Source organism: Paroedura picta, chromosome 8 (genome assembly GCF_049243985.1).
Source record: "Paroedura picta isolate Pp20150507F chromosome 8, Ppicta_v3.0, whole genome shotgun sequence".
In the NCBI taxonomy this organism is placed as follows: domain Eukaryota; kingdom Metazoa; phylum Chordata; class Lepidosauria; order Squamata; family Gekkonidae; genus Paroedura; species Paroedura picta.
The window spans coordinates 66,437,801-66,451,989 of record NC_135376.1 but is presented as its reverse complement, the minus strand read 5'-3'; the positions used below and the strand labels follow the sequence as shown (position 1 = coordinate 66,451,989).

The window sequence follows — 14,189 nt, the reverse complement described above, 5'->3', positions numbered from 1 at the left end:
TGATACCCTGAATTATACACTGTTTATATGTAGTGTCTAGGGGTGCACATTTGGATACACCCAAGCCTAAAATATATTGGGAAAATACCAGTATGTTATTTAATATTGCAAATATATCCAGGATCTTTTCAGAGGACCAAAAAAAATGGTTCAAAGGTTTTTGGAAATTACCAGGAAGACTGGGAGCCATCAAGCTTCCATGACTGTATGCCAATAAAGGTCTTCTGATTCTGACGGTTCCAGGGACTATTTTACTCCCCTCCCCCATTTCTGTGCCTCCAGGAGTTTCAGTGGGGTTCCCAGGCTTCTTTTGTCAATTTTAATTCTGTCAGTTTCAAGAATGTATTTCCTCTTCTTTGCCAGTGTTGCTTCGTATCCTCTTCCTATATTTTGCACAACTCTTCCACAATCCTCCCTTCACAAATAAATGGATTTGTTCTACTGTCCTTTCACTTTTATTGTAGTGAACTTGCACTACTACAGTAGCACAAGATTCTGCTGGCCATTTTGGCTATTGCTTCTGCTTCTGCTTCTGCTTTTGCTGGATTGGATTTCTACTGCAGAGATTCTCTGGTTTGACATCAGTCCTGCACTGCCACTGGGCTTCTGAATTTTTCAGCTCCAATGCAGAATTCAGGAATTCCAATATTTTTCAGGTTCAATATACCTCAACAGAACTTTTTTTTTGCACACCCCTAGAAGTGGCCCTGGGCTTCTGTGGAGGTCTCCCATGCCAGTGCTTTAGTAGAAAGATTAATATACAGGTATCAGGCTCAAGAGCTTGTTGTAGCGGTTAGGAGTGCAGACTTCTAATCTGGCATGCTGGGTTCGATTCTGCATTCCCCCATATGCAGCCAGCTGGGTGACCTTGGGCTTGCCACAGCACTGATAAAGCTGTTCTGACCAAGCAGTGATATCAGGGCTCTCTCGGCCTCACCCACCTCACAGGGTGTCTGTTGTGGGGAGAGGACAGGGAAGGTGACTGTAAGCCGCTTTGAGCCTCCTTCGGGTAGGGAAAAGCGGCATATAAGAACCAATTCTTCTTCTTCTGTTAGGTATCATATAGGATTATGGGCATGCTGAATCAGTGTACAGTAAAGCTTGAGGAGCATCTAGAATGCATTACTTAATCTACATCACACCATTTCCCCATCACAGCACTTAAACCAGCATCCATGAGGTTCCAAGAGATTGCTCATGCAGCACAGGCCAGACCCAGACCTATTTAGCTGTAGCAAGTCTGCAACATCATGTACCTTCAGCCCACATCCTGGTATATGCTGATGTCACTTATAATTGGATTTGGGACTAGAGAATGGAGAAAGCTTCTGCTATAACTTAGACAACTGCTGGGCTGGTCCCAGAGAAAAGGATCACATACTGGACGCATAAAATGATGTACCCATATTAACTTTTCTTCTGATGGATGGCAGAAGGAGCTTTTAAAGGAGCTTTTTGCAACTTACACATTCAGTAGATGGTCCAATAAAATGAATTGTTACATTTCAGAAGCTGCCCCTCAGGAACTTGACCATCTAACTTGCCTGCAGGGCATAAGCCATTCCATAATACTAATTTAACATTACCTCTTCTGGATGACTCAGCACATGACCCTCCGGACCAGTAATCCCAAGATCCAATAGTCGTTTTTGCTCCTAAATTAATAAAGAGATATGGGAAATCCAACAGATAAGCAGTGCAATCGGTATGGTAATCTGAAACATCAAAATACGAAACATTCCATCTACAGTCATGACAATCAGAACAATTTGCCATTTGCAACTGCATGAGCAACTCAGCAAGACAGTAAATTATTTTGGGGAAGCTTCATTTGTCTAACCATTGCATTTTTGTCCCTTGCCAATTTACACAGGAAGGCGACTTGCAAAGATGCTATAGAAATGCTTGTCTTAGGACAGAGGCCTGTATATGTGACCAAGGAAGGAGGAATTATGTTGCCATAAGAGAAAAGCCGTTTGTCATGGAACTCTGACAGTGAACTCTACTGGGCTAATTATGCATAAATGGCTGGCTTTCGAATATCTGCCTTGATCTTCTGCATCAAAATTCCATAAAGACATTGATGCTCTTTGAACATCCTTCTCTCAGGGCTGCAGCCTGCAAAAGGGAGAACAGAGTCATACAGAGGATCTCCTGAGAAAAGCAGGAGTCAGAGGTCTGCAATGAGACCAGGAATTTTCTATTAGCGGGAGCTTTTTACAGGATCCAAGCCCTGGGTAATGCCAGTTTATACTGGTTTGGGGACATGTCACTAACTGTACCGTAAAACATGTGCTATTCCAGTGAGTAGATGTGTTTCGCTCAGGCCCCTCCTATTCTGATGTCACCTCTTGTTAGCCAGTCTTTCTGGGGGAATGAGAACAATTGTTCACTTCCTTAGAGAAAGGAGTGAAGCCACTGTTGTCGCCGGGTAACTGATAGGCTGCCTCCATATGACCTATTATGTATGGGGCGGAAAGGCCGGACTGGCAGTGGCAGGACAGCAGGGCTAACCCCCGCATAAACACAATCTCACTGCCACCCTGGCCCGCTCCCAGTCTTGGCATGAATCAGGGCCTCAGATGGCCTGCTGTGGCAGCCAGCAGTGGCCCGGCTGAGGCGGCCTATGCAGAAGGGAAGAAACAGGACTTCAAGGCCGGGCTCCTCCCTTACACCTATAGTGTCCCTCCAGGGACACAAAACACCCTGTTCGGCTTTGTGGTGCTGCGGAGCCGAATGGGGAATTTCTACATGCCCACGATGGCAGGATAGCAGCAGGCCACTATCCCACCATCCTGCGGTGCGACCCCTGTGACCCCCCATCCCCCTGCCTCTGCCACCGCCATGAGTCGTGGCATAACTTTCCCACCACAGAGTTGTGCATGTGCATGCACAACTCTGGGGCAGACCATGTGCACTGGGAGGTTTCCTCTCCTGTGCATACATGGGATGCAGCGGTGCATGCTGCCCTGCCACTAGGAATTGGGGGAGGCCAAGCATGGCTGCCACAGTGCATAATTAGTCCGAGAGTGTGAACAGAATCGGTCACTCTTGCCAAGATCTGTACTGTACAGAGCCTGCAATGGAGAAGATGCAAAAGAAAAAAAGAAAAGAAAAAAGAGTAAAAGGGCTCTGTGTGTGTGTGTGTGTAGGGGGGGATTTGGTCTTGTGTATTTGAAGCAAGATGTGTTTCTCACATCTAAGCATTTAGCATGCCAAAGTGTTTTGTCTCTTCCCAGCCGTAAGAAGAAATATTCTGACAAGTGCTAGATCTCCATGCTTCAGTTTCAAAATCATGTTATCTTCTGTACATAAGTGCTAATCTCTTTGTCTCTGAAGTACTCTGGAGAGGTCTGTTCCTCTTTTTTCTAGTTTTCCACAAATGCCCTTGAATTTCACCCTCAGGGCTCCTCTGTTGTTATGTAGAACTTTCAAAAGAAAAAAAAAAGAAAAAAGCCCTCTGTAGGCACCTGGGAACTGGATCATTAATTAATGGTCATTAATACTGTTTTGATTTTAACAACTTTAATTAGTTTTATGATTTGTAAAGTATTATTGTATACATAAATGTTGTAAACCCCCTTAAAATGCCAGGTGAGATAGGGGCGGTCTAGAAATTTTTGTTAGATTTATTTATTCATTCATTTATTAGATTTATATACCGCTGCTCCCAGCAAGCTGACTCATGGCAGTTCACAGTAAAACACATCATAAACAATATAATCCAAATTATGAAACCTCATATAATATAATCAGCATAATTCTACAACAATTCCCCAAAACATCTCAGAGGCATTGTAGAATGTGAACAAACATTCTCTATTCCCAAGCAAGAGGAATTGCAACCTGATACTATAGGGGTGCCCTGAGGATCAACGTCAAGTCTGTCCATAAAAATGCATAGAAGCTAAAAAAAGAAAAGCCTTCTTCCAGCTATAAAAGCATCCATACCACAGAGGTCACAATATCTCAACACAGAAGGCTGATGCACATGAGGAATTACTAATTGGGGTTTTCTGCCTTTATCATCTTCAAGACCAAAGTACGGAATGCGATAATTAGCTCCTCATGAGAACCTGTGAGCCACTGGATGGGAGGGAAAGAATTCAGAGGGATGAGGCAATCTTTTAGAGGTGTTCTAGCAAGATATGTCCTGATTGGTTGGTGATCAATGCCTGGCCCTAATTAGCCAAAACACTATGTGGGCTAAGAATGATGGGAAAAAAGACTAGCTTGGATTCTGATGGACTAAAGACCTTTACTATGCTCTCCTTATTTGCAAATGGACGAACAAAAAGAATGCTTGAGCTATGGTTTTGGATTTCATGACTCTGCCATCTAACAGAGACCTTGAATGTGTTATAAAGTTAAGATAGGACTTCCACCATAAATCTAGAGCAGAACGCTTTCCTGGGAGTAAGCTCCACAGAACAAAATGGGACTTATTTCTGAGTGGATCTGACATGTTTCCAGTGGATCCTTCCTATGTTATCTTTTGTTGTCTTGATACAGAGTAAAAGGATAAAGGGATGGGAGTTTCCTACAGCAAATTTCATCCCACTAATGAGCCATTTCTGAAATCCTCTGTCCATTTCAAACAGCGCTGCTCCCCTCCCCACTTGCCCTTTTTTTGCCGTGCATTTTTTCTTGCATTTTTAATGCTCTATAGTTGAGCGCTATAGGGCTAGACCAAAATACCACTTCAGTGCTGTTGCTATTCATGTGACAACAGCTGCAGGCATCTCAATGGTCCCGCTGCAGCACTATTTTGATCTAGAACTACAGTGCTCAACTTAGAATAATTTTGAAAAAAAAACAATTTGGGAAAGATTGTGACAACAGAGGGCAGGGAGGGGGAAGCAGCACTACTGGAAGTACTGTGGGCATTTTAAACAGCAGATGACAGTGATTCAGAAGTGCAAAGAAGAGGGGAAAACAGAAGAAAGCTGTTTACCTTGCAACGGCTCAATCCCACTTTGCTAACTGGATGCAAGTGGCTTTTTATGAAAAAGTAAATTAATTCCGTTAGCAGCTGGTTGCTATAATACTTGTGTCTGAAATGACAATCAAAAATCCGCTCGCATCTGGCTACTAGAACGGATTGTAAAGGCTGTCTGAAAAGGGCTGTGATAGCAAGCGTTTACAGTACCTCATCAATGATGTCTCCATTTTCAGCATGGACTTGTGCAATGGCACCCAGATCTCGAATAATGGTGAATATTTCATACATCTGCCAAGAATGAAAGAAAGAAAAAATTCCCAGAGTTTTGGATACAGTTTTGGCTTTGGTTTTTTTTAAATAACCACAATAAGCTTGTATACTAGCTGTTACCTGAGCATCAGTACATTGGAGTTTGTCTTTATAGGCCATGAAAACCAGAAAAGAGTTCACACCTGAACAAAAGTAGAAGAGAATTAACATCGGCAACGTCACTAATTTCCAGGCAACCTGTTCTGGCCAATTGATGTTCACAGCTGGTGAAAGTTTATGCTTAGATTAGACAAATGAAGTTTGATCAAATCTGCATTGCAAGACCTACGTTTGATGACTCAGAAGGAAATCCTTATAAAAATCAAAGGTGTTTTCTTCTAAACAGTGGACTAAACAGTGGACCAAGCTGATGCAGAATTTGGAATATCTGTGTGAAGCCAGATGTAATTAAACTCCTTTTAGAGATGTAAGCGCCATCTCCTGCAAATTTTGCTGTGGTCATATATTTTGTTTGTGGTTCTCCAGATCTGAGTGTACTAAAAGAGCCACTATGGCCCATTATGCACGGCCGCCGAAACGGCGATTTCGGGTCACATGGAAAACGCGGAGGGGGAAGACGCGACGCATACCGGTTATACACGGGGCGGGGCGCGACGGCGGCAAAACCCAGAGTAACCGATTATGCACGCGCCGATCCGGGCGCCGCTTCTGGTTGCGCCCCGCTCACCCGGAAGCTGCGCTTTCTTCCACGTTTCACTGACGCGGCTTTTTCGGCGGCATGCACCGAAGCTGCAGCCGGTTGCGGCCGGCTCCGTGCGTTATCCGTGATTTTAGTCGCCGCCATTCCACCCCGAATGTGCGCTAAAACCCCCGTGCATAATGGGTCCATGAGAAGTAGTTGCCCTGAATTTTACCCAAGCCTGCCCACCCAAAGGCTGATATTCTGCTGCAATGTTGGTCTGCATCAAACTAGTATAATGAATGATTCATTTATACTGAATAACACTGTCACTTTTTCAGTATCTGTAACATAAATAAAGCCTGACTGAGGTGGTGGGAGGAGTTGGGACTCATCTCCTACCTGATTGGCCATCTGTACATTGAACGGCCAGTCATGTAGGCTGTCTCACCCCTGGCCACATCCTCCTCCAACTTCTTCCACATGGAACATGTTCCAGCCTGTGCCACTGGACTGACTGTGAGAGGTAAGGCAGCCAGATTACATGAGCTGGGAGGGAGGGAGAGGGCCTGGGACTGCAGGCCTGGGTTGAGGGGCAAGGGAGGGAGCCCCTGCTAGCACTCCTCCCGCCCCAAGCAGTACTACCATGGCCATGCAACGATCAGAGATTTGTTAGTGGGGTTTCCCCCCCCCACAAGTTGTCACAACACTGGCTTCATAACTTCACTCTGTTTTCCTTGTACTTGAACCATTTTATTCTCCTATGGAGTTGAGTACAACAGCCCCATCTTAGAAGCACACTTTTGTGGAAGACCTTCTAGGGAGCAACTTGAATGCTTCCTAGTGATGATGGCTCCTAACAAGCTCCAATGTGTAAGGATGGAATACCAAGAGTCCAAACCCCAAGACCCAACCCCTTCATCCCCTCACTCAAGAGTCCCCATCAAATTCATTACCATCCTACCTTTGTCTTTAACAAGAGCCTCCAGCTCTTCTTTTATGCTCTCATGCCAGCGGGTGATATCAATGTGCAGAGAATAATCACAGCAAGCCTTACTGTCAGCACACTCCCTCCATTGCTCATAGGCAGTCAGGAGGTTTGCTCCAGATTCAGGAAACACATGGTCCACTGGGGGAAAGAAATCAAAAGTATCAGCAAGAATTTAACTGCCCAATGTGTGTAAAAAACAAACCAAACATTTTCTATTCAAGGGATATGGATCAGGGTTTTCTAATGTCCGTACATATATTTAGGACAAGCTCCTTACTCAAATGATGTCCAGAGTGAAGGTTCTGGAAAAAAAGACACAGGGTGGGGTAAACGTGATAAAACAGTGTCCTCAAAAAAGGACTTAGGAGTGATAGCTTTATGCGACTATAATGAAATGCAAATATGAATGTCTATAGATAAACAGTGCAGAAATTCTTGAACAATGTACTGCATAGATATGAAAGAAGGAGAAATCACCCAGTGTTGTGCCAATGGTTAGAACGTGGAATGGAGGAGGCCCAACCCTGAACTCTGTTGCAGTCAGGGAATCAATCACTTTCTCTCAGCTTCACCTACACCACGCGTGGTTGTGAGAGAAAAAGGAGGATGGGGGAGCCATGAACATTGTCCTGAGCTCCTCAGGGGAAGCTGGGTGGGGGGATAAAAATGGGATTAGAATGATAGAAGACAGAGCAGGGTGGCCAAATTGTGGCTCTCCAAAAGTCCATGGACTACTATTCCTATGAGTCCCTGACAGCATGCCATCCCTGAGATAGAGGATGGATGGACAGAGGCACAGGGCTGACCAGGACCATGTGGCAGTATGGTTAGCTGGCGACCCAGAGTCACAAGTGGGGCTTGTTATAAGGCAATCACATAGCCATTTAATTGACAGATGGAGTCAAATATATGTTCTTAGCTAAAGTACTCAACAGGCAAATGTGGTCTTAAGTATTAACCAAATGGCCTGGAAGCAGGCCAGGTATTTCCCCCCCCCTCCCCCAATTTGGCATGGAAAATTAAAACATTTTGCAATGACCCCTTAATGCAAGTATTCAATACAGCCCATGGCAAAGACAGTACATACATATCATGGTGGTTCCTCCTGCCAGAGCTGCTTTTGTCCCTTGATAGAAGTCATCAGCAGAGGTCATGCCCATCACAGGCATCTGTAATCTAGTGTGTACATCTATTCCACCAGGCATAACTAGCTGGCCATAGGCATCCACTGTTTTTATACCTCCAGGAACAATCAGATTTTCACCAATTTGTCTGAAAAACGACAGTAAGAAGGACTTTCAAAAGGCAATGCCTTTAACTGAGATGTCAAGGTTATAGGACCTGAATTGGATGACCCTCATCAGATCTTGGAAGCTAAGCAGGGTTGGCCCTGGTAATAGTAATTGGATGGGTGACAACTCAAGACATCCAGGATTTTTATGCAGGGGCAGGCAATAGCAAACCACCTCTGAATGTCTCTCATCTTCAAAACCCTATGGGGTCACCGTAAGTCAGTTTTGTCTTGACAGTATTCCCCTCCCCCTCTGCATCACAAGGTTATATACATTCAGCAGGCTTCAGTTCTGATACTGAAGGTTCTGCTTTAGGAAATGTCCCTCTCTGCATATATCTCTTTTTTCCAAGGAGTATTACTACACAGTTGTGAGTTATACAGGAAACAATGGAATATGATATCTGGACATGCCCTTGATAACATCAAGCTCTGAATATATACTGTCAGTGCTTTCTACATTCCAGCTGGATTGAGAAAATGGTTTGGGGAGGAGGGTTGTTCCACCCCAAAAATCATATGTTCAGGTTAAAATTTCTTTCTTGCAAGTTCAGTACTGAGAAATTAATACATGTTCACCACCTGCCTCAAGATATGGGTAGCCAATGCCTTCCTGTATCTGTCAAAGGGAGATATGAGCTGCGAATATGCTCCTGCAACAAATTCTAAGCCTTGTTTTGGGAAAGATCTAGTTGTTTTGTGGTTACTGCTAGCCTAACAGAGATGCTTTGAGTTTGTTTGAACACTATCCAGGTAAAACCATATGTTCTGCTCCCTCTAATTGATGCATATGTCAGTTTTCCAAGTAAGTCAAGCTTAAATTCTCTGAAATTGTTTGTGGTTCTGGATAAGTGTTAGAGAGTCCACGTAGGTTTAAGAGCATCTGTAGTAACAATACCTACCACCCACGTCCAGTAGGATCTCGCAGGGCCTTTTGCATGTGGAAGTAAGCAGATGCTGCGACACTGTATGAACAACCCAATCTTGTAGACAACGGCAAGAACAGAACAGCAGTTCCATGCACGTGACATCCCTTCTGTTCATGGGACTGTGCCAAATGTGGTTATTGTAGGGCAAGTAATTTTGATACCACAGCCAAAGATCTGGTTTCCAGTGGCTGAACATGAGATTATCCACAAACTACTTCCTCCATTATAAACTTATTAGTTCAAGAGGTTGTTCTGCAATAAGTGTTTTGGGGAGTGTGGTTAATACTTCAGCACTCAAGTTGCCCAACATATGACTTGAAGAAGCACTTCCAATTACTTACAAATACTACCCACTACCAATTCCTACAGATTTCTGTTTAAATAACCTACAGACATCCAGCATTTGAACTGAGAATTTTGTATACTGACAATGCAATCCTAAACAATCTTTCCAAGGACATCAGAGTCAATGAACTTAGGAGGATGTAACTTTGCTTAGGATTGCTCTGTTGAGTGTTGTAAATATCAAAAGGGGCTTAGAAAAAGTGCCTCAATGCAAGTGACATTACAAAATATACAAAACTGCCTTACAGAATTTTTCCCCCAACAACTTACTTAATCAAGCCATCTTCCACATAGATATCTGCATAAAATGACTGGTCGTCATTGACAATCTTCCCTCCTTTGATGAGCAGCCGATCACTCTAATAAAACAAACAGACAAAAGTTTTCCAAGGTGACTTTTAGAGATTTCCTCCACATGACAGATGCAACTTCCAAGTCGCCATGCTGGTCTGCAGTAATGTTAAGGAAAAAAGAAGTCATACAATACCTTTTATTGAGACCACCAAAAATATTTCAGAATAGCAAGCATGAGAGAGCAAGCCTGATTTCTCCAGAAGTCTTCATCAGATTGGATGTTTGGTATGAAAAGGGGAAGCAGGGAGAGAAAACAGGCTGTTTCAAGGCAAGATCAAAGTTGCAACACAAGCAGACTGTATCCTGTTTTCAGTTTAATACTGCAACTGTAGATTTTGGGTCTTTCCACTATGCCCTGGGGAACCAATCCACCTCACCCCAGCTTTCTTTTCTGTACTGAACACCCAGCTTGATGAAGTGTTCTGGGAGATGCAGAAAATTGCACCCCAATTTGCCATGCACATTGTCTGGTGATATTTCATGGAATCTTAATAAAAAGTGCCACATGACTTTCATTTATGGAACTCATTCGCAGGCTGTTTTATGCTTACTCAGAAGCATGTGTTAATAAATGCCCAACAGCTGAGACTCAAGATTGCTCTAAAACATACAGATTTTAGATCCGGTATCTCCATTTGATTTTTGCTGATTCTTATAAAAAAGATACAAACTATACTAGCTCAAAGATACACACTTAAAAGGTAACATCCATAGAAAAATGAATGATCCAACAGAAGAATAAGGTAACCATAGGAATGAACCCTCTGTTCTTTCTTTAAATACAGCTGCCATGATCCACACAGTACCACACAGGTGCTGTTTTCCTTTGACCTCTTTCCTTTTACTAACTGCATCAGGTGACAACAGATAGTGAGGGGCCAGCACACTCAATTTTCCTTCTTGTCTGCCCTAAGGTTGTTGTTTTTGTTGTTTTCCTTGTAGGGGGAAAAACAGGGACTCCTGGAAAGAACAGTTTTTAGTGCACTTGTTTATTGTTGAAAAGGAAACAACCACATGCAGTTGAGGGTCAACTGGAGTTTGGCCATGCAAAGAAGTAGGTCAGAGGTGGCAGTCCACAAACCTTGTTTATGCGGTCGAGGATCATGTGCTTGCACCCATTACCCCAGGGACATAATGCACTGTGTGATGTGAGGTTTGGTGGGGACTGCCATATGTGACTAGATCTGATTGGCACTAATTTCTCCCTGCTTTTTAATAAGGAAAAAAATCATAGGAATTAGGTCTATGACAAATGTACAGGTAAAAAGCCCTTGCAATCCCTTATGTGTATGTGAGCGATGTATGACCCCACTCCTGCCAGAAATGGACCTCAGTTGGCCTTCAGATACAGTCTGCCCAAGAGGTAAAGTGCACTTATTTGAATATCTCTGAGGAACTGGGCTTGAGACTTGACACTCCTGAGCTTGATGCAAATAACAAAACAAACACATTAAACAATGACACGTACAACTACAGTTTAATTATTGTTACTGTATTGTCATGTTGTGAGCTGCCTGAGTCCAGTTCGGAGGGAGGTATACATACAATAAAACAAATAAGTAAACACAATGTGAGAGGTCCCTATATCACACTCCTGTTCAATTCTTCCTTTTAAAAAAGGGCCTTGTGACCAAAGGAACTTTTAAAGCAAAAATAAAGACATTTCTGAAGACTTTATATCCTGCTTTTCTCCCCCACCAAAGTGGTTTACAACACTTTTCTCCCTTCCTCCAGCTTATCATTGAAAGGACAACTTCACAAGGTAGGTTAGAAAGCGGAAGTGCCTTTCTCAGTGAGCCTCCATGGCACTGGGGGATTGCATACCTGGGCATCCCAGGTTTGGCCACTACACCCTACCATAGTTGTCTCCCTTGTTAATCTGTCTGCTTAAGTTCTTTATGTTAAAAAAGCATCAATGTCTGAATTGTCCAGTTGTGGGGAAGATTACTGCACAGACAGAAATACAGCTGGAAACATCACAAGATTCTCTTGGGTTTTATAGGCTGCTTCAGGAAAATACGCTCAATCGGTTTAAAAGAGAAATCTAATTACAGGTTGCGTTTATAAATACTGTTGTGCATGTTGAAGTGGAAAATGTCCTTTAGTTTTAAAGAGAACAATTGGGTTTTTCACAAGGGTGTCTGGGTAAAAAGCTCCCCTGACCTCTTAACCCCACCCCCATGAGGGCCTCCTGGATTCCTGACTTTCAAGTCCTCTCCCATAACAACCGAGCATGCCAGATGCGGTCAGCGGGCTTTCATTCAAGTGGCTTTTTTTTCATCCCATGCTTGAATGGCTGGTTTGCTGAGCTCCACATGGTCAAACAATGCAGAATTTTAAAGAGCCTTCAGTTGTCAGACAGAGGGGGAGAAGCCATCCTGCCCAAACACATGCATTCGATCACAGTGGCTTTTCAGAAAAAAACAAAACCCAAGAGTAATGGAAGAGCAGAGATGCAGCAAGGCCTACCCCGACAATGTGCCATCTCTGAGACCATTTATGCACTGGTAACTTCACTGCCCTACCTCCCATGCAGGAGCACAGATTGGGGGCAATTGAGGTGCATGGGGCCAAATGCTCCCCCATGTGAGTGCAGGAAGAGGTGTGGCAATCTGCCACGACTAAAACTCCAGCCTGCAGCCCAGCATGAAACCTCCAGTGCGTAAATGGTCTGAGTGAGGAACTACAGAGGTTGTTCTCTTGCACAGATAGCAACCCCCTTGCAGAGAAGCATCAGTAGAGGTTACAGGCAGGGATGGACTGGCCCTTCAACAGACTGGGAAATTTCCTGGCAGGACACTGGCAGCCACAGCTAAGCAGGCCCCCATGGTACTGGCAGTGCTATTTGGAGGGGGCGGGAATGCAATTTAGGTTCAGGCTGCAGAGACAACAGACATTCACTCACTATTGTCCATGCTTAAGCCAAGTGGCCTCTCCACAAAGACAACTTGGCCAGACACAGATTTATGCAGAAGAAAGCTACAGTTAACTTTAGGGTCTCAGATTATGTGAGGCTTCTCCATACAAATCACCACTCAGTTGCAATGTTAGTAGAACAAGACCTGTTTGGAAGGATAATACTCTGGGGAGTTTTAAGCCCTGCTCTTGGCTCTGCTTCCTCCTAGGCTACTGGAACAACCCAATCCTCCCTCCTGTTTACAAGTTAAGTCAATTAAAACAGGATCACGTTAACCAGGAATAAATGGTGATGTGCGGAATCATAAGGTTCATAAGGTTCATTTGGAGGTCAACAGAACAAGAGGACACTAACAGCTAGGTTTCATATTATACAACAGCCAGGATCTGAAGAGCTGGCCAGAAGCAGGCAAGGTACATGCCTGAGTCCCATGGGATATTCAAGGTTCCTTCTTTGGAATAATTGACACTCCACACCGTATGGCAAGCTGCTTTTTAACCCCTCCCAGTTTCAAAAGCAAGTTGTCAGAAAGTCCTGGTTTTGCAGTGGGATTGCTAGACACCTTGTGTTCATAGAACTCATTTCACAGTACTTTGGAGACTGATCAGGGTACTGTCCTCTGTTTCACATTTTATTTCAGCAGCTATCCCTCTCTTCAACTCCTATCAGCAAACTTCAATCATTAATGTGGAAAAAGAGGTCGGCTATAAACAGGGTAGGGTTTGCTGGAAAAGATGACTTTGTAAATTAGCCCCAAGCAAGGAAAACATGACTGGATGATACCGAGAATGCTACAGAATGTTGACAGCAGTCAGTTACAGCAATGAAGAGTAGGGGAAAATCTGTCTGGAAGTTTACAAATTCCTTCAGGGGGATATTTTGGTGAAGGGGCAAGAGTTCCAAATTGCAACACCCTCCTGTGGTTCTTCAAATGCTCCCCCCTTTTAAAAATGTAATTCACAAACATAACATAGCAAATATAGGTACAGATAGATGTTTGTGTGAGATAAAGCAGGGTAAACAAGAAACAGTAGTATCAAGACAGAACCCTGAAGAGCATGACTCAGACCTCCATTCTGAAAGGGCAGGGCTTCTTACTTCGAGGAATCTTGTACGTCTCTCTTATGGAGAACCCTGTGTGGTGTCATTTCAGTAGCAGCCACAGAATGGATGCAAATGTCTCTGCCCAGATATTCCCATTCATGGGGAAGCAGAAAATATTCGGGAGTTGTCCCTGGAGTCCCGTTCCAGTTATCACTGTGAGGCAATCCCAAACTCAGACAAAATGGAAGTGCTCATAACGGAGAGCTGCTACGGCAGACATGATAGATGCAGAGGGCGAGACGTTATTGTGGGTTGAAAGGAGGTTGATGTGACTGAAGTCTGTGAAAAGGGTTCCATTCCACACTCCTTTGAAAGCCACATTATTGGGTTATAGGTAATATAAACATGTTGCCTTTTGCTTTTGAAA

At 43.7% G+C, this 14,189-nt stretch overlaps 1 protein-coding gene across 3 annotated transcripts in view; it reads right to left on the bottom strand.

Annotated features, from left to right (window-relative positions):
• Positions 1 to 14,189, bottom strand: part of DPYSL4 (dihydropyrimidinase like 4) — a 37,820-nt gene that overhangs the window by 19,672 nt on the left and 3,959 nt on the right. For all 3 annotated transcript variants that reach the window (XM_077350166.1, XM_077350168.1, XM_077350167.1), the window contains exons 2-7: positions 9,718 to 9,806; positions 7,970 to 8,154; positions 6,856 to 7,020; positions 5,333 to 5,394; positions 5,150 to 5,230; positions 1,587 to 1,655 (exon numbers count right to left, since the gene is read on the bottom strand). In XM_077350166.1, coding sequence (XP_077206281.1) covers positions 1,587 to 1,655; positions 5,150 to 5,230; positions 5,333 to 5,394; positions 6,856 to 7,020; positions 7,970 to 8,154; positions 9,718 to 9,806 — 651 coding nt within the window. The remainder of the gene's footprint in view (positions 1 to 1,586; positions 1,656 to 5,149; positions 5,231 to 5,332; positions 5,395 to 6,855; positions 7,021 to 7,969; positions 8,155 to 9,717; positions 9,807 to 14,189) is intronic.